This window comes from Dermacentor andersoni, chromosome 3, assembly GCF_023375885.2.
Source record: "Dermacentor andersoni chromosome 3, qqDerAnde1_hic_scaffold, whole genome shotgun sequence".
Taxonomy (NCBI): Eukaryota; Metazoa; Arthropoda; class Arachnida; order Ixodida; family Ixodidae; genus Dermacentor; species Dermacentor andersoni.
Window position 1 is genome coordinate 95,313,907 of NC_092816.1, and position 22,898 is coordinate 95,336,804.

At 48.2% G+C, this 22,898-nt stretch overlaps 1 protein-coding gene across 1 annotated transcript in view; it reads right to left on the reverse strand.

Moving 5' to 3' along the window:
• The window catches only part of LOC126542025 (SEC14-like protein 2), a 76,747-nt gene extending 55,717 nt beyond the window's left edge, over positions 1-21,030 (reverse strand). Inside the window, exon 1 of the mRNA XM_050188995.3 lies at positions 20,507-21,030. Coding sequence (XP_050044952.1) covers positions 20,507-20,560 — 54 coding nt within the window. The 5' untranslated portion in view covers positions 20,561-21,030. The remainder of the gene's footprint in view (positions 1-20,506) is intronic.
• Between the last annotated feature and the right edge of the window lie 1,868 nt (positions 21,031-22,898).

Consider the following 22,898-nt stretch of genomic DNA (forward strand, 5'->3'; position numbering starts at 1 on the left):
ATATGTTGTCGCTGGCCCTATCGCAACAACGCAAAATTTGCGCTTGTATTTGCAGCCGCTTGGCGCAAGGTCCAAGCTAATACGTTCCCCAGCCTTGCTCTCCCGCCGCACTTTTTGCCCTACCCAGTACCCCGACAAACGTTCTTTCTGTGCAGGACACCCAAAGCTGTACCATTCTAAGTGGGAATGCTACAAACCACCCGGCCTTCCCAGAATACCCAACGCCTCCCCATTCCAGTGGGAAGCCGCTTTTTCTTCCAGGACAGCTTTGGACGACCATCGATACCTGATTGATCGGGCCAGCTAGCCTGACAGCAGCAGCAAATGGGGCCCAGGACTGAGGGCTCCACCCTCTGGGACTTCGCTACAAAACAACAAATACAGTTTTCTACTACTGCTACTACTACTACATTTGGAGAAGAGACGTGAAACAACGGAAAACGAAGACAGAAAATAGGAGGAAATACAACTCCAGAGATAAGGCGCTTTCACTCTGCCTCCGGTTTCCTTTGCCCATTCTCACCTTCCATCCGTTCAAGTCTCTACAACGGTAATTCCGCAAAGGAAATCTCGATGTCTGGGAAATTCGCAAGCATATACGCGAGAGACGCGATTGCGCACATTCCCAGGCTTGGCAGGACGCCACGAATGGCGCGTGCGCTGCGGTCTCCATATTGCAGGCTGAGCAGTTGCGAAAGCTCGGCTTCGTCCACGCGCGACCTGCGTAATGCTGCCACTCGCCGCTGATTCGACGATGCTTGCTTCGGAGAACACCGCAGGTAATAACAAAAAGAGTCGATGTTGCAAGAAGAGGCGTGCGGCTCGCAGAGTATTACAAGAAATATTAAGTTGGCCGATTGCCACATTCATTCTAAGGATGCTGCTGCTTGAACCCCCGCCTCGACTCACACTGGAAGACGCGTTAGCCGTTATTTGCGCTCTTCTTCGTTGTTTGTTTTCTTCGGCTTTTTGACTCCTGGTCGAAGGTGGTCAAATATTGAAATATGCTTTTGCAAGCTTACGGGTGGTGCGCGAACGAAGCTCTGGAAGTACCAAGTGATTCTTGTCCTTTCGTTGACAGGGTACGCGTTTGACTGAAGCGACGAAAGGGCGCCTTATTGGATCACCGCCAGAATGAGCAAAGGAGGGGCGCTTGTCACAGTGGCATTTCCCGAGAGCGTTTAAGTGCGTAGCATTTACGGACGGCTCGTCGTGCTACACCTGAGGCTACGTGAGGCCCACTAAAGGCGAACTCCCGCCTACGTACTAAAGGACTGCCTTCACTGAGCTAACAGGCTTTTTAGGTGGCTGCTTTGCGAGCGCGGTCCCTTCGTTGACGCTCTCGATCAAATCGCGTGCACCACCGGTCTACGCCCTCATGCAGGCCATCCACATATAGTCGACCAAAGAAGGGGTCCCGAGTCCTTCCTTCTTACTAAAAAGTATTCCACTTTCCATAGGACGCGTGTAGAAATTTCGCTGTAAGAGCTGTTGAATGCATACGGACAGCTTGTGGGCTTGTCGACTTACACTTTCTGTAAAGAACCAGTTTGAAAGCCTACGGACAGCAGGAAAAAGAAAACACCTTTGTTGGCGAACTTTTTTTATGTAGTGAATCTTACCCCTGTACGCACAAGAGGGAAACCTATGAGAAGGCAAGCCGGAGTTCATATTGACCATCTATATACTTCCGAAGATATTTTTTAAAAGTTTGTAGTACTTAATATTACCTGTCTTGCTCATGAAAACCATCTCTCATTGTGCTCAGCGGTCGTCGTGTCACTCTGTAGGTAACCTCGAAGCGTCAAATTCGACTCCGCACGAAGCGTCTAGCGAAATGCATGTAACGCCTGTCGGGTCGGGTTGCGATGGCTCGAAGCCAGCAACGAGAAAGCGACCAAAGCGACGACGCATCAATAGGAGTCATAGCGCTGGATGGACACGGACAAGAAAGACGACAGGGCGTGCGCCAACTATCAACTGAAAAAGTGGAAGTGCACGTCGCATTTTCAGCTCCACAAAAGCTATCAAGCATATGTAAGGCCACCGATCCGTTGAGAAAGACGCGCCGAGGCTGCACGAAGAACCATCGGCCGCCGTTTGTGCACTGCGCGCAAGGTGTCGTACATGGCTTCCCTTTCTCGTGCGGCAAAGCGTACATATAGTCAGGAAGATGCCTCGACGACAGGCTAAGGGAATACAAGCAAAGCATTGAACTGTTATCGAGATGGACATGTCTCCGTGCATTGTGATGATTGCGGGTGTAAACGCACCACTGTTTAATGATTGTATAGTCGTGTTTAGAAATGCGGATAAAGGTACGAGGGAGATTGTAGAAGCAAGCTTGATTGCAAAAGAAGGTGCGAACTGCGTCAGCGCTCCGTCGATTTCTTCGAGCAGAAAGGAAATGGCCCATCCGGAAAATGCTGGGTTGCACGCGCGATATTTTCGCTCGTATGAGCCGGTATAAATACCATGCTTTCCTGACATAAAATTCAGCTGATAGTTGGCGAACGTCCTGTCGTCTTTCTTGTCCGTGTCAATCCAGCGCTACGACTTCAATTGATGCAACTAACCAACTGGACCAAAAATCTGCCCTCCTGTAAAGCGACGCCTTGTTCCACGACGCCTTCTGCTTTCTCTTTACAAGCGGTACATCTGTGACACAGTTCATGCAAATACTTGTCGGGTCAGGTTGACTAGGCCAGATATCTAACTCGACCCACTTGCGTCGAGTCACGCGAAAGGCCACTAGCCCGTGCGCAAAATTATTCAACCATATGCGATTCTGTCGCTGATATACCAACTGGAAAACTTTCGAACGAAGACCATACGCAATACAAGATTTCGAGCTAGAAGTGCTCGTAAGTGCCGGCGCCAGACAATCGAGATTATTATAAGACAAGTCGAACAGCTAATGGCAAGCAGCACTAACGAAAGACAAGCTTTGTGAATTCAGCCCCAAGAGTGTCCCATTGGCCAGTTAGCGGATGCTAGCTTGCCGATGCGCAACAAGAAATACATACGTAAAAAAGAAAGAAAGAAAGAGAGAAAGCGACAAACCAATTAAAATAGGCCCTAAACGGTAACGTTGTTAGGTTTTACTTTCCGTGTACTCACACACACACGTCAATTATTCCGGAATTTTTCTGGCAGCACTCCCCTGTGGTAGACGAAAAACGGCATTTTTGGTTTAGTGTACGCTTGAATTTTGTAAGTGGATCACTTTACGTTTTCTTTTTTCGCCAAACGAAGATCTGATTTCGGACAACGTGAAAGGGTGGTCCAATGAACACTACGTGCTTAAACTACTAAAATCTCTCCGGAAATCAGTACTCGATTTCTTCCCCCCTTTTTTCTCATGGAGCGTTGCTCAAGCTACTGCGCATTAGCTGGCTGCCTCGTTCGCTTAATGGAAATTGCGAAGACGTAAACAAGAGAGCTGATTTTTTCCAGCGTCTAATAAGTGTTTCCTGGAAGGTTAGGGTATGTCACAAGCCAAGAAAGAGGAAATCGAAATGCCTTCCTGTGTTGCTTTTTGCTCCTGTAATTATTTCTAGTCCAGCGAACACAGCCATAGCGTTCAAGTACTGCAATGTCTTTTTTTTTTGCTTCTTTTTTGGAGAGCGCGTTCCTTGGCGTTACGTCACGATCAAGGCTGAAATAGAAGAAGAAACGTCGATGAAGAGTATTTCCTTTCTCGAAGTAAACAAATACTTTGCCGTCTCCACCGGACCGTCGCCATCTCATCTCTTGTTCCAGATGTGACACAGACGGCCAGTAAGACAGCTTCCAGGAGTCCACATTTCCGTCTGCAACGGTTCGGGCTGCCTTACCATCTAGCGGAGCAGACGATATATAACGGGCCGCGAGACTAAAAACTGCAAGGTGCATAGCCAAGCACTCGTCATGGCATTTAGCGTCGCTTGAGACATGAAACGCGACACTTTATACCCGCCACGGCAACTCATGGGGTATGACATAATACTTCTCATAACGAATTCGTCAGTTCGGTGCGGTGCCTATTCCGGTGGGAGAGAAGCCCCTGGAGATCATAGTTCATTCGGATTCATCTTACTTTACGGAGTGTCACATCGTCACGGCGTAGCTTCGGGGCGTTAAACTCCGTGAATCAAATTAGTTATGGCGCATTCTTATGGAGCCACGCTGTATAAGACAAACTGTAAAATCAATAAGTATGATCACTTCACAGGTTTTCACGAGTTTTCCGCGCAAAGAAAACATTGTTTGAGGTAGAAACTTCCGTCATAAAGGCGCCAAGTGGCGAAAATTGACATGGTCAACTTGTGTTCCAATCAGCAGGTAAACAAGTGTCTTCTTAGCATTCAAACCTCACAGTAAACGTATACAAGTTAGATGCCAAACTTGAGAGTCATGTTTGTCAGATCAAATGAGAACAGACGCAATACCAAGACCCGATTCGATGGTTTTAGGTGCTCTTCTTTTCTTTCTTTCTTTATTCATTTTGAATGATCGCACTACTCAAAGTCTAGAGAATACGCCAGCTTACGTTTCCGCTAACAATACGGTAATCTTAAAGAACGTTAACGTAAGCGAGGTTTTACCGCTACATTTCCATTGTATGTCAGCGTTGCAGCCAAAAAAAGAAAAGAAAAATAATCATGTTGCTGCCCGTCGAGCTTGCTGATCAAGCCTGATAGATCCACGGCCTGGCAGCACTGGCATAGGCACGTACTATGTTTTCGAAACTTGATCTAATGTAGCTTTGATACTTACAAAAATATTTATTTTCTGCTAGCAATGACATTCAAGATGTTCCAAGGTCACCAGGTGGACCACACATTCAGTCAAGGAACGCCAATAGCGAGGTCCACACACACACACACACACACACACACACACACACACACACACACACACACACAAGCGCGCGCGCGCGCGCGCGCCTAATCTCACCAATTCAAGCATGATCAAACCGCCTATATTGTACAGTTAGTGTTGAAAAATCGCTGGTTCTACCCAAACACAGAAACATATGATGCGATCTTCAGCCTTCCAGCGTGGTTCCACGATGCGACGCCTTTCACAGGTATTGGAAGCGTTCTCTGAATTCGAAATAAGCCGCGCGGAGTTAGGCGCACTTCATTTGCCTGAGGCACGACACCGTGAAGCAGGGAGTAGCTACAGCTGATTGGCTCGAGGCCACCAAGCACAATGTCATGCAAACAGCACGGCTGGTTCCGTACGGAGTTTGCAGACCACGAAAAAGGTCATCAAGACCTTCATGTTCGATCGGCCATGGGCACCCCGATAAATGCGCGCACAAATACCCTGCAAATATTCATATCAGTACGATCACACTACATTGCTCGGTAATGGCCTCCAGTCGAAACGAGAAATACTGCATTGTAGGACGATAGGTCAAGACCGACGAGACCTATCAGGCAGGGAGGCTGCCCGGGGCTCATGTTTCTGCAAGGCGACCTCCGCCCACGTACACACACACACACACCCGCACATATATATATATATATATATATATATATATTTGCAAGGATGCATAAACGCTTATTTGTTTATCTCACACCGTCGAAGGTTATCTAAATACCGTTTACTTGGACCAAAAAATCGCACGTTCGCGTCTACAGCAGCAGGCAATAAAATAAAGCTACGCGAAGCAAACGCAGACGGTGAATGTGGATGCCGGCTTCTAGCTTCTATACTGAATTCCCCTGAAACTATTTTTTTCGCGAGAGACAACACGTGATGAAGATCAATAGCGTTGCAAGCTGTTTTCGGAGCGGTTGCTTTTACGCGAGCTGGCTGAAATGTACTTGGAGCTGCGCTGCACCTAAGGGACAGCCGAACGGTCTTCCCGTTGCTTAATGCGCAGATCGTATGCTCAAAGCGCCAACGATTTCTTTCTTTTTTTTTTACCCGTTCACTGTGCAAGGCTTTCTCCGCAGTACGGGAACGTTCCCCACCTCCTCTCAAGTCACATTTGTCCATCGTTTTTCATTTGTCTGACGCAACCATGTCTAGCCGCCATTTCGTGCATCTACACATGCTTCTTTCCTTACACTGTCGTTTTTTTTTTCCTTCTAATTTCTTGTTTGCTTGTGACACACACACAGTTCATCACGTCTACTCGCCCTCCCCTTCCTCAACCATTTTTTTTTTTTTGCAGGCGATCGGCACGCTCGTAAAGGTGGCATCATGCACAGGCGGAAAGCCGGGCACGGATACGCGCACCTCTGGCGAGCCGGCGAGCTTAGCTCGAGACAAGAGACCTTGACTTCGAGGAAATATTGGGGCCAGGCGCTCCGAAATCATGTCAGCCGCTCGCCTCGCAGTGCCCGAAGGCGGCGTTTCCCGTTCTGCCCCACCCCCCCCCTCCGCCGGGGGTGATTGTAGACGACGAGGAAGAAAAAAAACGAGAGAAGACAAATACGAGAAACACACGCAAAAGCGAGCCACCTATACACGGCGACGCTGTGCGCATGCTACGAGGGCCGACTGGACCGAGCCGCCGACGTATGGCACGCAAACCACGACTGAACGGGGCATACGCAGCCCTGCTCGCCATGCCTGAACGCGATGGTCTGGCTGAAATGTCATGGGGAGACTACGTAGCTCAAGCTACTTTTTTTTTCTTGTTTCCTGCCATATTGATTGCCGACGTGCGCGTTGGAGCACCGCGTCGTACTCTTGCCTTGTGTTTTTTTCGGGTACCGCTTGGAAGTCATCGCTCAATGACGCATAAGTGTAGTTTGGACCAACTGTATACAGGCGTCTACACGCGTGTCTTTAGCACTCGATAGAGGTGTGCAGCGATGTAGAGAAAGTGATGTTCGAGCACACTAGTTAGGTTCGAGTGACAAAGCTTACTTTAGGAGCAGTGTGTCGTGGAGGGATCAGTATATAAGGGGCAGCCTCATGGAGACGGAAGTTACGTGGTTTTAGACACAGCGTACGTCACTTGCAGTGACTGGGAGATCTGGCCTGCGGCGAGTCAAAACTTGTAGTACGGGAGCCGCGTCTGAAACATTCAAGTCAACTTCCAACAGGATCGAAAAGCCGACACAAGCAACACAGTCTTTTACCGTGAGTGTGGTCTGCGCCTGAGCAAGCTGGCAGCTCATGGCTAGGCGCATTAGGCATCGCAACACTCGCAGGACGGAAAAAGGAACGCACAAATGACGCAACAGATTGTTGCACGCTGTGCCTTACTTTCACAGTTACAGACTGAATGTGTAGTGCCGTGAACCCTACTTCTGCTTCTTAAGTTACCTGCGCTCATGCCACGGTGACCAGTGGAGGCTGCCAGTGGTTCCCCAATATGGCGCCCATGCAAGTTGTTAAATCCAGCGGCAGCTGTCAGAGTAAGATGTCCGTCATTCATTCATTCATTCATTCATTCATTCATTCATTCATTCATTCATTCATTCATTCATTCATTCATTCATTCATTCATTCTTTCTTCTGTTTGCTCCCCACGCTTTGCAAGTGCTCCGGGCGAGGCAGGCGTCTACATTGCCCGTACCAGTGACAAGAGACTGAGCTGCTTGGCAGTGGCGTAGCTAGGTCGTCTGGCACCCGGGGCCCTCAGCTCTTCTGTCACCCCCCCCCCCCCCCCCCCCCCCACCACACCCCTGGTATAGTCGAGGAAGGCGAGGATATCGACAATTTTCGGGTGTCTTCAGACGTATATGACACCCCCCCCCCCCCCCCCCCCTATTGGCCCCGTGCACCCGGGGCATACGGCCCCCCGGCCCCCCCTGTTGCTACGCCACTGCTGCTTGGCATGGGAGCGAGAAATCCCCCGGAAAGGTGCTGCCTGCCAGCCAGTTTTCTCCGTCGTGTTTGTAAGCCTTTTCCTCGTGCGTACACACAGACGCACGCGACCGATCGGCCGGCGTTGGCGTGTCCGGCGCATGGCGAAAGTCTTCTTGGCAGCGGCTGCGCTTCGAGCTGGCGCGAGAAGCTCGGAATGCAACGAGTCGTCCAGGTAGCACCTGTTGCTCCGCGCCGAAGCGAGCTATCCGCGCCACGAGCTCCAATGTCATCAGCGGCCTGTTGTTGATATAGAGTTTTCGAGCGCGACAGTTTTTCCCGGTGAATCGTTGAGCACTCCTTTTCGTGCTCGATTGTGACCTTTTTTTTATTGAACTTCGCTTCCTCGTTCGCAAAGCTTGGAGACACAAGAGGTAACCTGAAACAACGCGCAACGCGACGATAAGAAAGAAATGGAGGTAAAGAAAAGAATATTCGCCCGGCGATTGGGGGGCGCTCGGCGCCCGGCAACGAGCGTTAGCGATTACCTTGGAGATGTTGCAGCGGACGTAAAAAAAAAAAAAATAAATGAGGAAATGAGAAAAGAGGAAAGGGACGAGTATCACGTTAACGAGTTTCACCGTAACCGACGACCGGTTTGCAGGGGCCGATGACGGTAATTTAACTCTCGCTTTCCACCGCCGGTCGCTGCAATTATTGTTGGCAGTATGCCAGGTTACGGCATGGCGTTAAATAGAAACCAAGATACACGAATGGAGCGTATCGTGACGTAAACAGCCGGCTAAAATTAGTCATTTATTGATGCGAAAGCATCAACTGGGCCCATTGAGCGAAAAGTCCGGCGTCTGTGGCAGCGAAATGGCACCTAAATTCCCATTGGCTGTGACGTCACGTCACGTGCGCGCCTCGACGGAGCAGAGCGGGAGAAAGGGTATACCCGCTGCAGCGCTGGTGCGCTAGGTATGGCGTGAGGGGTGAGGGCATCGCCGCGACGCCACGTCACCCTCGCTTTCGGAAGCCTACTATCCGCGCGTTTCTTGTCCGAGCAAGCTCTCGCCTGTGTGAGTCCTGAACGGTTTTCCGATTTGGTGCATGCCGCTGCCGGTGTCACGCATGCTCGGCGGCAATGGCGCTCACGTGTTGAGAACAACGTCCCGGGTTCGACCTCTCACCGAGGTTGGCCGCACTTATGTGTATAGATATGGATGGATGGATGGATTGACAGTCCTGAGATACGCGATTATATCGAATGCGGGAATGCTCATCCGTTGACATTTTAACGTGAAAGCATAAACATAAGAGCCCCGTGTCGCAGATAATCAGGCGTCGGCGTCCCGTGTCCAGCGTCGAGCGTCTTGCGCGCGATTAGTCATAGCGAACCACGCATACCCAGCCACGCAGGCCCTCCGTGTAGCGCAAAGACGTCACTGAACTAAATGAATTTCTCAAAGTAAAACGCCTCATAAGAATCGTAAATTACGACTTGCAGACAACCTACAGATAAGATAGCGTCGGATTGTAATTTGAAGATACGCGAGAACATAATCCTGTTACGTGGAAACTCAAACACAAGCCCATTTTCCAGCGTTTCTAGCATTCATAGAGCGGCGTACGCGGTTCCTCGCAACATCATCCAGATGGCGCTCGCCTCCACGCATCCGCAGCTCAAGCAAGAGGCCGCGTTTCTACCAGAAAGCTCGGCTTCGTGCAAAGCGTTCGCTGCCAGCGTTTCCCAGTAAGCATTACGGTTACATAAGCTGCAGTTGCCGGGAAACGTGAGAAGCAGTCATGGATATTTGAATGCTGTCGCGTTCCACTCTTAAAAGGAAAGCTTAAGCGTCCTTCAAATTTTGACTGGTCTTATTGCTGTCCAGGAGCTTCAAAACTAATTCACCTTGATAAATATGCATTTAGATAGTCTAGATATGGTCTATTTCCCGAAAAGAGCTTTGAAATGAAGCATTGCTCGAATTTAGCACCTCTAAATCTGACGCGTTTCCCGTCATTCTGGTAATCCCTTGCTGCATGACGCGCTAAATATATTTATGCATCTCTGAATTCTGAATAGTGTGCGCGTTCTGTTTTTCTCGATCTTCTTCATTCCTTATTCCGGGCGTCCTACCTAACTTTAGTCGCTAAAAGCACGCTGTTGGTCGCTTTATATGGATCAGACCGTACATGTTTTCGTATGCTTCTTAGTCGCATAATCAGTCAAGAATAATGATAATATAATTTCACAAGGTATAAATACACAGAAACACTTCCCATGAGGACGTTGCAGAGCCCTTCTCTAAACGAACAACTCAGGATTTAAATTTTCATCTATTATGCCATAATTTTTTTGGCGTGTCATAAGGAAGACCTGCGAGATATGCCGCAAAAAAAAAAAAAAAAAAAACGTCACGTGACTAAACCCGCTTGCGCGCGACGATCGCAGTCCCAAGCGTGTCACACATAAACGTCCATGCAGCGCTTTCAACGCTGCCAGCGACAACTTGATAGGGCGGTGACACCCTTTCAGGTTCTTCAGTCGGCTCTCCCTCTCTCTTGCTTTTGGCAGTGCAATGGGAACCAACCGCTGGCGTCAATAACGCTTACGCCACTGCCCCGTCCCTTTCTCAGCGGCAGCGCGCTAGGATTAAGAGCGTTGTTCGCTCATACAGTGGAACGCTTGAGAAACTAGTTAAACAACTTTGACTAAATACGCAACCGAACGGAATGCAAAAATATGTTATCCGTTCAACGGAGCGGCCAATAACATTCTGTGCGCTCGTCCTTGTTTGGTTTTCTTTTTTTCTCGGCTGGCGCTCACGTTAAAATGTCAACGGATGAGCATTTCCGCATTCGATGTAATCGCGTATCTCAGGACTTGTGCTACTAGGACACATAAATACCCAAGAAAGTGGATGGGAAAACGGCGCCGCGGTAGCTCAATTGCTAGAGCATCGCACGCGAAATGCGAAGGTTGTGGGTTCGGTTCCCACCTGCGGCATGTTGTTTGTTCACCCACTTTAATTTCCATTAATTTATCGTTTCTTTATTTCATTCTTGAAACACAAGTAATTTCCCCTATGTTGTCCTTGGTGTCAGTGTTTGTTGGCTTCTTATGATATGACTAATAAAAAATCGGGCCCCTCGGTTAACCACTTTTCCTCTCGTTTATATATATATATATATATATATATATATATATATATATATATATATATATCGTTATATATATATCGATATATATATATATCGTCGGTACTATCGTTTTTCCGTTCGCCCATTAATGTCGTTTATATTCAGCGGGCGGAAGCCAACTATGGCTATAAGTCTTCCAATGGTGCTTAGCTAACTTGTGCCACGCTTTTATGATAGTGGAGGAAGTCGGCAGACGAGTAATTCCTTCGACTCTATGATAAACTCCTTTACAGTGACAGCAGTAGGATTTCACAGCGGATATCGCTATCATCTCAAGAGCAACATATTTGAGATGCGCATAACTCCATTCTAGTCGGCTACACTATAGTTCCTCTTGCAATCTCCGAAATGTGACCTTCGAAAACAAGCTCCAATAACTATCGAAGTCTAGGTGGTGCTCAGAACCCAGCGCAAGTTACCAAGCGACAAAGATGTCGGGATACAGTATTTTTCTTTCGGGATGTTTTTTTTTTATTCAGGGGATTTGCCGCAAGGCATATGCTATTAAAAATGAACAAAAAGGGCATCAAATAAACGCATGCGGCCCTATGGGATGTAGGTATTACAGCAATACATTCGCGCATCTGTTGTACGTTATCCGACGGGCACAGGCCTCTGGAACGTAAGCCTCTACTATCTTGTGCCTAGTATTTTGAGTAAAAGGGCACAGCCACAAATGGTGATGAATGTCCGTCATAGACACAGAAGCCGGATACTTCGGACACTTTCGCTGGTTGGTTGCTCCTTAGTGAAATGGCTAAACTCACTATGGAAAATAGGACATGAATCGGGCGGTGCAAGGATTCCACATAATAAAAATGCTGTGGAAAATCAGTTGAACGAAATGATTCACTGAAAATTAGGAAGTTAAACAGACACAAATACGAAGTCTCCAGTAACTAAATATTAGAGTACCTAGGGATGCAAGAACAAAAGATGGCTGGTGAAGCCGTCTTACGATTCGCTCACCAGCTCACTGTGACCCCAAAGACTTTGGATGCCTTCGCTCAAATTAGTTGATTCGCATCCACGAGGAAGAAGGAAAAAAAGAAAGGAAGAAATTTTACCGTGCAAGTCTTTTTTATCTCTTAGAGGAACTTGCAGAGGGCATAACAAACGTTCCTGTGGTTAAAACCAAGTTCGGTAGCACCATGGCAAAGGACCACGGGAAGACCTCAGACCAAGCTTTCGGAAAGTGTTAGGGTAGAGAGTTCGGGCGAGTTGGTCGCGGTTCATAACGGCGGTGTTTGCGAAGCGCACGAAATTAGGAAAGCAAGGACAGATAGGAATAAAAAAATGGGATGGAAGTTAGCGCTCCTTACTTGTCTCTGTGCTTCCATTCCTACTTTCGTGCGCTACGCAAACAGCGCCTTTCGGAAAGGTTCTTTCAGAAATGTCTTCCTTTGAACAGCAAAACGGCGACACCTTAAAGAGAAACGTTCTAGAGATTCACTAGCAATTGCAGAAATGACATAAAAGTGATAGCGCTAGAACAGATCTCTGAAGACAAATGTTAAGTGATGGGGGGACTCGACAACGTAATCTCGTAAGCGATATCCATCAGACATTCTAGTGCAGTACTGTTTATTGTTCCAGATTAAATTTTTGTTGCGGAAGTTCAAAAGGCGGACAATGGAGATTTGGCAAAGTTATCAGCAGTAGCGAAATTTCTGATCTCGCCGCAGGGATGAACGCACAGTTTGGTAAAATATGGATTACAGGAACCCCACGGTATGCTACTGTGAGTGCATCAGCAGAATCATCTAGGGATGAACCTTTGTGGCTTGGCAGCCGCGCAAAACGAACAAAGCTTAAAATGACTTGGTACGAAAGAACAAGGCCCTTTTAAAAGACGTGGCAATTTAGGTGTGGGTAGCGATTAATAGAAAGACAACCGGTTAGAATTAGAGCCTAAGACAAAGTTACTTTTGCCATTGTCATTGTCACTAATTGTCAATAATTTAGCCTGAAAGGTAGGCGCAAATTCAGATAGACGAATCGAAAAAGACGAACTTAAAGGTGGTGATACAGTGCCTACACTTGCCTTCTCGCCACAAACGGAAGCATAGTCGATAAAACGGTTCCTTCCAAATCTGGTGCTGCCATTTTCTTTTCCCATCGTCACCTATTTCTTTTCAACGTATTTGAAGGAATTCGAATGAAATATTCTCAACGTAGGCGCATCGCATAGCCAGATGTATTAACATTAACTTAACAGAATTTTAACTGTACAATGCCACGTTCTCAACATGTCTTCAAACGTTTTTACCATGGGCGAGGCTTGGTGAACCAGGGAGGGACGCAAGAACAAAAGATGGCTGGCGAAGCTGTCTTAGGCTCACTCTCACGTCAAAGACTGTGGATGCCTTCGTTTAAATTAGTTGATTCGCATCCGCGAGTGGTAGGATATCGCACTTTACCTGCCTTTATGAAAATCTTTTTCGGCCGTCAGCCAGAACGTGATTCACCTCAACCGCTCAAGCAAACCTATAGCTATTGCCGGTTTCTATGTTCTTATGTTTCAAGCAAGACATAACGTTAATGGCGGCGCCGCGCGGAAGACAACGCAGAGAGCCGCCGCCGTGTCTCACTGGACATGTGGTCGTTTTGAGTACGAGGTCCCGAGTACGAGGTCCCGGGTTGGATTCCCGTCCACTAAGGCCACGTTCTGGTGGGCACGGAATGCGAAATTTATCGTTTAACGCGCTAAAGGTGCAAGTAAAAAAAATTATAGCTGGTCACAAAATTAACTACGTCAGGCCTCTTAGAGACCGTGTTTTGTTTTGGAAAGTCACGCCGCGTGTGGCGAGAGCAATTGAAGACGAAATATATCGCGAAGGAGAGGAAGCCAGAAAAGAAAAGAAAAGAAAAAAAAAAAAACGAGCGGCGGTTATGGACGAACCGCTTTTGAACGTGCACAAGACGCTTTCTTCGACGTTCTCGGGGTCCCGTGGCTCAAATAGGCTTCCTCCGACATGACGCCGTGATGCATGCGGCAGAATTATGCGGTTTCGCCGATGCGGAATCGTCTGAGTAGTTCGAAGCAAGCTCCCGAAACGCCAATAAAAAATTTCCGCTAGGAAGGCGCACGCGCGTTTGTCAAGGCTGGGCCACTGAAACGTGCGCGCACAGTGGTGCCGGTACGAGGCCTCAGCCTTATTTCACACTTGGGAGAGCCCGCGCTCTCCTGTCGCCCTAAGTAGTGACATTGGAGAGATTTCGGTGCAAAGGCGTGCGCGCATGCGTGCCGGAATTCAAGGTGCCGCGCGGCCGCCTGGCAAGAGACACAGGATGTGCGCGTGGATTTCCGGGGTGCGAAGCAAAGCGCTTTTAAGCACTTGCGTCAAGGATTCGGAAGTGGCATAAGCGTACGCGAGAAAGAATACTGGCGGCTGATTGAGCGACCTTCGCGTATCGCTATTCTCGGCATTCAGAAAGCTGAGCATTTTGAAAGCTCAGCCTCCTTTGGCTCTTCCTCCAACTTTGCGTTGGACGGCTCACTGACAAAGTTTACATGCGGTCGACCCCGAAATACAGCGTAAGTCAAAGCTGGGCCGATCCCGGAGACAGCGTAGTCATAAGATGTGCCATCGTGCCCGGATCCTGATTCTCGTGCAGGCGACCACTTTCGGAGATACCTTTACTTTCGATAGATTTCACGAGAATAAAGCGCCAGAGGTGTCGGTTGTTACGAGCGACTCTGTTCTTGGCACGTTCCTGGCACAGTTGGCACGACGCCAGACCGCTGTGGCTTGCACACGTCGAACGTGTGCGGCGCTAATCTTGTGAAATATCGCGAAAATGAAGGCATCTCTGAAATTGATCACCCGAGAATACCGCCCCAGTGCACAATACGAGTCCTTACGAGCGTTTTAATATGGCTTTTACAGCGCACCAATGCCGGAGGCCGGTGTACAACTACACGGCTCATAGCGTTGACAAACAGATCTAAGTAATAGGTGTCCCTCCAGCAGAATGTACCTTAGCTCGTCTAGCGTGACGCTATAGCTTGACTTGGATGATCATCATCCGATAGATTTCTTCCACTTTTTGATGTCAATATCTGTTATTATGGGCGAAGAACATACCTTTCCGAGCATACTTATTTAAAGGTTCACGAGAAGATGCCTTCTGCTGTGGAGTAGCGCCCGATTGTCTCTTTACGGTATAGGGGCCGGCTCAGAGCTTTCATCAGGAGTACTTGGGCGCGGTCGGCAGTACCACTATACGGTTATATCAGTATCCTGACAAAATGTAGGCTACTGTAATGCTCAAATATTCGTTATTACAGTCTCTTCGGCGCCACATTCACCAGCAGCAAGGTCTTGCTTCATAGTTCCCTAATTCAAGACCCAGTGTGCCTGTTTTAGTGGAGGTGGACTTGCACTTAATAAAACTTCTATTTAGCTCCCGCTGGCTTGAGCGTTAATGTTAACAGTCTAGAATGCTCAGCGGTGGCACTGAAAAGCGGCATTTGGACAAAAGGCTCAGGCGATTATCGATAACAGAAACGTCGATTTTTCAGTTGTGGCCTCAAACAATGCGTAGGAATTTCAACTTTTTTTTTTACACAAGGCACAATGTACGTGAATGTAAAATGGGAACCGCTCGCGTAAGTTGAATGCCTTATCGCAGTAAAAGATGACGCGAAAAAGTAATCCCGCTAATATTTTTCAATGACAGAACCGTGCGATAGAGTTTAATGAAAGCTGGAGATACTAGTTAAAATGAGACGTTTAAGTTCACATGAAAAAGATTTAAAAGAAAGCATACGAAACAAATAACATTAAATAAAACACTAGTAAGGTTTTTCACTGAATCTACACGAGAAATACTGTACTATTCTTGGAGAAAAGTCAGTGGCTATGGTGTTAGGCTGCTGAGCACGAGGTCGCGGGATCGAATCCCGGCCACGGCGGCCGCATTTCGATGGGGGCGAAATGCGAAAACACCCGGGTACTTAGATTTAGGTGCACGTTAAAAAATCCCAGGTGGTCGAAATTTCCGGAGTCCTCCACTACGGCGTGCCTCATAATCAGAAAGTGGTTTTGGCACGTAAAACCCCATAATTGTTTTTTTTAGGACCGAAATTATCTTATGTTACATAGAAATTCGCCCCCGTTGCTGCGCTCTTCTTTGTTGCACCGAATTCGTATGTTGAAAGACTTGGATCGAAGAGGAGCTCCCCGGGCAAGCTACCTAACATACGAGTTCGGCCCCATTAGCTGCGAATAGAAGCGCAAAACAATCGATTGGGTCAACGTTAATCACTGCGCTATACAAGGTCGGTGACATCTCGTTTATGCCAGAGGAACCTTGCGTATACTGCCCTATCTCGTTTCGATGTCGCAAGGCTTGAACGCCAACAGCAGTTTGTATGGTCCTTGAATAAAAAGTTGGCGTCCGAAATTTGGTAAAACCGGTTTCCCATAAATAGAAAATAAAACAAAATGCCGGTAAAATATCCAACACCCATGGGAACAGCATATATCCACAAGGAATCATACGTCTCGGACGCGAAAGGCACACTGTAAAGACCAACACGGGCATACACTTTGCGGGGTCTCACGCACACCTAACACGTTCAGTTATGACGCCACGTAGTATTGAAAAGCAAGATCTTTAAGACTTTCACGTTTATGTAAAGCTATAGGAAGGGCGACTCGAACTCTGATACTCTCATATTTTGTGTGTGTGTATATGCCTTTTGTTAGCGTAGTTGGAGTGGCTAGCGGTTACCTGTCCACAGTTTTTGTGGTAATGACATGACAGAAAAATTGCGCGATAGCGGTCGAAGGCAGGCTGTATACAGTAAAATAAAGCAAGCTGAATTAATGGCCCAAACGTGGACCTTCCGTATAGCTATACTGTGGAGTGAAGTGAACGTATATCGAAAATTTCGTTACAGTAAGCAGAACCTCTCTGAGCCTTGATAAGATATTTATCATCAGGGCGCTTCAACGCTGAAATAATAATTTATGACAGCCGTTAGTTAGGATAGCCCACAATCGTGTTCCACGACTACGTGAACCCGGCGACGTGGGTTATTAATGTCCGCCATAACTAGTATTACCCGGCGACGTGGATTATTTATTTATGCCATAACTAGCATTACGCCTTCCCGCTGCAATACGAAATCGGAGCCTCAATAATGTCTGTTAATCTGTTTTCGAATATCGAAATCGCATGGACGGCAGTGTTGGTCGCCTGCACGTTCGCGTAAGGATTTTCCCTGTTAATGCTGATAATTAGGAACTCTGCCGTGGTCGGTAAATTGCGTGCTAAAACCGCCAAAAACCGTCGACCAAACTACGCGAAGCGGCAATGGAATGAAGCCAAATATGACACATAACAATCGCCTATCATGTTTCAAGCTCTCCAGGCGTCTGACAAAAACCAGACGCCCACTGGATCTCTCCATTCCCCCCCCCCCCCTTCCCCCTCCGTTTTATACTTCAGTGTGAACCGCAGCTCTTATCGGCATTTGGTGGCGCGCCTTTTACAAAAATTGGTTCGCTCGCGGCGAGTAGAGCAATTTCTAACAAGAAGCCGCACTATATTACTGCCGCGTGGTCACTGTTGCACACAACACTAACCGTATCCAAATACGGCTGCTGTGCTTCGACAGCGCACAGACACAGCCGCAATGGTGCATCTTCAGTAGATGTTGCATCGCTTGTTTCCAGGCCACACGAGGTGTAAAGGTTTCTTCGCATCGTTCTGTCATTCTCTCGACTCTTGTTTGGCTTTTTTCTTACTCTATATTACTATTATCAGATATGTATGCCAGAGCGCGAGCAAACTTTAGTTCGGATGCTAAAGCAGGACCGAAGCAACTCTTCGTGGTGGATACGCCGTGAATGCTATAGTTCCTTGCGATGTGTAGCAGAAATAAATCCCTCTATATGACATCATGTGCTTCGTACGATGCTGACACACACACACACACGCACACACGCGCGCGCGCACGCACACACACACACACACACACACACACACACACACACACACACACACACACACACACACACACACACACACACACGCACACGCACACGCACACGCACACACACACAATCACCGCCCCCGTACAGATGGTTAACGAGCGAAGCTGAAGCATGCGGCCCCTGTGTTTATTGCTGGGTCAGTCCCGACGGTGCATGAAAGTATATCTCAACTATTGGTGACGTCTTTGTGTTGAGGTTACACACACATTCGGCTGCGCCGGAGGGAACGACGTCAGGGACGGTTTGCCCACAGTCTGCCGTTGTCGCTTGCGTTCGATGTCTCCAGTTAGCTCGGTGGCGTGGTTAGCAGCAACCGCCTGCCAGTGACGCTTGCGAGTTTTCAAAATTAAATATCTCCATCACGTAAGACAATGAAGGGCTCGTACCACCGTGAACGCGCCCTCCCCATTACGACAGAAGCGAAATTCTACGCTGGGATGATGCGTGCCAATGAGCTAGCTGTCGAAGACGAACCCGCTAGAGCCATTGCTGATGCTGATAGTTTTCTGCACACGGGCGCGGAAAGGCAGATTTTCGTTTCGCCCACCCATACAAAGCTTCGCTTTAAGAGAGCGCGACGCTTCCATGCGTTTAGCGTTCTCAAAGCACCAACATGCCGGCCAGACATGAGAGCCCGGCCACGCGATGAGAGACTTCTTTCGTCGTCCAAGTGCATGCATACTGCAAACCGCATCAGCCGTTGGTGTTATCAAAGGTCGACGGACCTCATCCGTTTATCAGCAATAGCATGTTTTTAGTCTCGGAAGTCGTTCATTTCTTGCATCTGGACTCGGGATCTGAAGCTTTTTGAGGAAAGATGTTTATCTTTCTCGCAGCTCACATTTCGTCGCGCTCTCTGTCTTGCTTCTTTAACTATTCGAGTTCTTTGACCACTCCTGGCATTTTTCTGTCGCCGTTATCTCTTGGGGTCATGTTCAGGCTTTCTTCCTCGCATATCCGACTCTAACGTTCTGATGCGCTGTTTCTCAAGCACTCGAGGACAGCTGAGGCGACGGCCGACCCTGTCAGAAGCAGGAGCCGAGTCTGTACGTCCAACAAAGTAGAAAATTTTTTTCTTTAAATCCTACCATGTCGCCATTTACAACAAGAAAGGAGCAGTGTAGTTACCTGGCTAGCACATCTATCAATATAGATAAATACAGGCAGCGGTAGTGAGAACGGGGAGGGTGTACAGCAAAACTGGAACCTCGATCAAAAATACGAAATAGCCTTTATCTTTATGACAACCTCACCCCCCTCCCCCCCCCCCCCCCCCACACACACACACACAAAATGAAGTGCTCCCGAGCTGTCAGGCATTAGGACAAGGAAATCTGGTCTGTTCATCGCCATCTAGTAGAGATACAAAGCAAAGTCATGATATTTCGCCATTCATACTAGGTCAAGAGACAGGACACGGGACATTTACTCAAAAGTCAGGGCTGTCCCGCTTAATTCGAGACGGTTGGCAACCCTAGGCATCCTAGTCAACCCTAGCACCCTAGGTACGTTACAGCCTCATAACGTGAAGAGGCGAGTAGCGTTCCACGAATAGAATTATTTGAACAGATCAGTTTAAAACATTAACTTCCGTAGCTACGGCTGCTTCGAATGTGTGGGTGCTACGAATGTTAATAGATTATATACATGAGGGAAAAGCTGACACAGTGCATTTTCGCTGAGCAGCGGCTAACAAGAAGTTTTCCAAAGCTCCCTGTCCGAAACGAGGACACCGCGAGCCGGTGCTTTGCAGGTGTTTCATCACAGGGCTGTCGCAGCTCCTGTGGGCGTTACAATGCTTTCAATCATGACGTAAACGCTAAGGAGGGGACGTTCTCTTTTGTTACTGCAGCTGTCCGAGACGCCCATAATTTCCATGATTGAGAACTTTGTTTCTTTCGTGCTTGCAGAGCTTGCTTTTTCATGTCAGTTTCACGCCAGCGCTTTCTTGTTTTTTCGTGTCTCTAAATGAAACAAGGTGTTGTTCTTACTTGTTCCACTTAGTGCACGGCTCTCTGTCCGGTAAAACCGCAGTACGTGTTAAATAAATCCGGATAAGATTAAGGTTAGCAAGGTACAAAGGAGATTTAGGTCTGTATCCAATTCCAAAGTTCGTGCTATATCCGGTTAATCCCTGATTTATATGACACAATTTTCTGTTTGATACCAAATCTTGTTTCCACTTGCTAAGCGAGCAATAAACCGACAACGTGAGACAAAACGTTTTTCTCGAGATCTACAGAGCAGATCCACAGTTCGTCTCGCGCATTCGTCTTCCCCTGCAGACGAATAAACGAAGTCGATGACAGAGAAGAGCAGCTAATCGGTAATGTTTCCCAGGTAGTATTGTTATCCAAACTCAAAGTTTGTTTTCTCTAATAAAACATGCGATGCCGATAACGCGCGACAAGGCGCTTCCTCGCGATACATGGAGCGGACGGTTTCACGAGCAAACGAACAAGCACAATCCATCTGGCTTGCAAGTACAAGTGCAAGGACAATGACGAATTTCGCACGCGCCTGTTGCGTATGCCCACCTGCTGAAGCGCCTGCTGCTGCTTGGGGCTGAGATCCCCGACGTGGCCGCTCATGGTGGCTCCGGAACTTCACCGCGGGGCTCTTTTGCGCAACGAACAAGAGGCCAAGAAAACACGCCGACCCGCGCCGCACTGCCGCCACTAACAACACTCGTGGGTATACTTCGAAACCGCGCCGGCGTTCCTTCCAGGTGGCCCCTTTCTCGTCCGGCGAGCCAACGTTGCGTAGCCTCCCTTCTTCTCGTTCCGACGTCGTCGATATCGAGTCCAGTGGCCGCTCACACAATTCGAAACGGGCGCGCGCACAACCACTGGCGCGCGGAGTCACTTCACCGAGCCGATTCACCAGAGGTGGCTCGAATCTCCGATCGCAGTGCCGCAGTGGGGGTGCACTACTCCAGGCGGTGCGACTATTGCGCTACAGTAGTGGCAGCGATAACGCAGCACGCGAATCAAACGGCATGCTCCGGTGTACTGGCCCCGCGCTCGCGACGGAAGCGAAATTATGTCGTCTGCACTCGCTCGCGGGATCGTTCGCCCTCTCGTAGAGAAACGCGAGACGAGAGGGGCAGGAAGGGTGAGGCTGAGAGAGCGAACGCCGGGGGCCTCGAGCGGCGAGGCTCTCTTCCGTTCCCTTTCACCGACTCTTGTCTTTCGTATCGAGGAAGCGGAATGCAGGCGTGCTGGCGGTCGCGAAAGGGAGCGAGAGTTTCTTTGGAGGGGTCGCCGGGCGGAACGAGAACTGAACTGAGGGTAAAAGGACCACGCGGTAAGGACGAAGGCGGCGAGGGGGCGCAGGCAAAATAATACACGCGCACGCGCGCTCTTCGCAATCACACACACACACACACTCTCTCTCTCTCTCTCTCTCATATATATATATATATATATATATATATGAGCGTTGGGAGAAGGCACGCGTCTCCGACACGAAACCAAAATGCCAATGAATGAATGAAAGCGATGATACGTTCCAAGATTCCATGAAAATGAAAGACTCTCCGCTCTTTCTTTACTAAGTAGGAAAGAGGTAAGACGGAGGGAAATGAAGGACAAATGACGTATTGCAGACAGAGGCCGAAGGCCGAAGTACTATGTGGATTCTTCGTCCTTGGTATTTTTGAAGAAATTTGGCGAAACGGATTTCTGTAACATCCAACACGACGGTGGACTCGCACCTGCACTGTCCAAATGAGTGAACGTTTGCGTGGTTATAGCTGTCCTCGCCTGCGTGCACAGTTAGACGAATTCAGAACGCCGAATTGCATTTTATGGACTGCATCGCCCGTAGCCACCCTTCATTTTTGCAAACTCATTTCCAGTGGGGCGTTTTCTTGTATAGAGGCACTGAAGAGTAATATTAAGGTAACCTTGATTATGTTTTAGTAAAGTGAACAGATAAGTCTTGCCGGGGGCGGAGCCTTGGTAAGCCACGAAGACCTCATACACAAAAGACATTTGGCGACGTCCCTTTATTCATGCGCGAGCTTCCCATGACGTTATGAATATTGACGTCTGCTCAACGGTACAGTCAATGCTTTTACATTTTCTGTTCCGCTGTGGGTTGGACGATGAGGAAAGACCGAGGTAGAAAATACTTGGGATACACAATTTAGCAGTGTTTTGCACCAAAAACGAAACAAAAATCATAGTGACAGTAAAGAAAACGCTGCCCCGACGACACGTACATGCAATATATCTAACTGTTGTCCACGGCGCTACATAAATGTAGGACACGCCTTGGAGAGTCAGTTGGGATCCTTTAGGTACTAACTTGGAGGGCATGTCCGAACAAGCAGCTTGGTTCAAGCTCAGTTCTCGGTACATAATATGGGAGTCAACGCTTCACAAGTCTTTATCTAACCGTGACTCCACTAAGACGTAATATAAGACGACGTTAGGGCTTCGCTGCCTATCACTAGTGATCGCAGTCCAAGCGATTTGGTATACATAGTTAAGGTGCACTTATCCATGGATAGACTTTCTTGTTCGTCTCTTTTCGGTGATGTATTTCGTGCGCTCAATGAAGGCGTGGTAAACGTTCTCGATTGCATGGACACAACGGGATCACGCTTAGTTGCAACTTTTAGGGACATTATTGCACGAGAACTACCAGATATTGTCATGTTGAAGTGACGACGAAGAAAACAGTTGCAAAACTGTGAGTGGCGAAACTTTCCATCGGGCGAACCTGTGCCCACAAACGCAAGATTCACTCAAAGCACAAGAATAGCGGCGAACACAGTCGGCGATCGTCGAAATCTTATCTGCGGGGCAAGCGCGTGGGCTTTTATACATGAGTCATCGCAGGTTCCAGAATAATTGCAGGTGTCCGCCTCTCTTCCAGAAAGTACTACACAATTCGCGTCGCGCATACAATCAAATTACACAA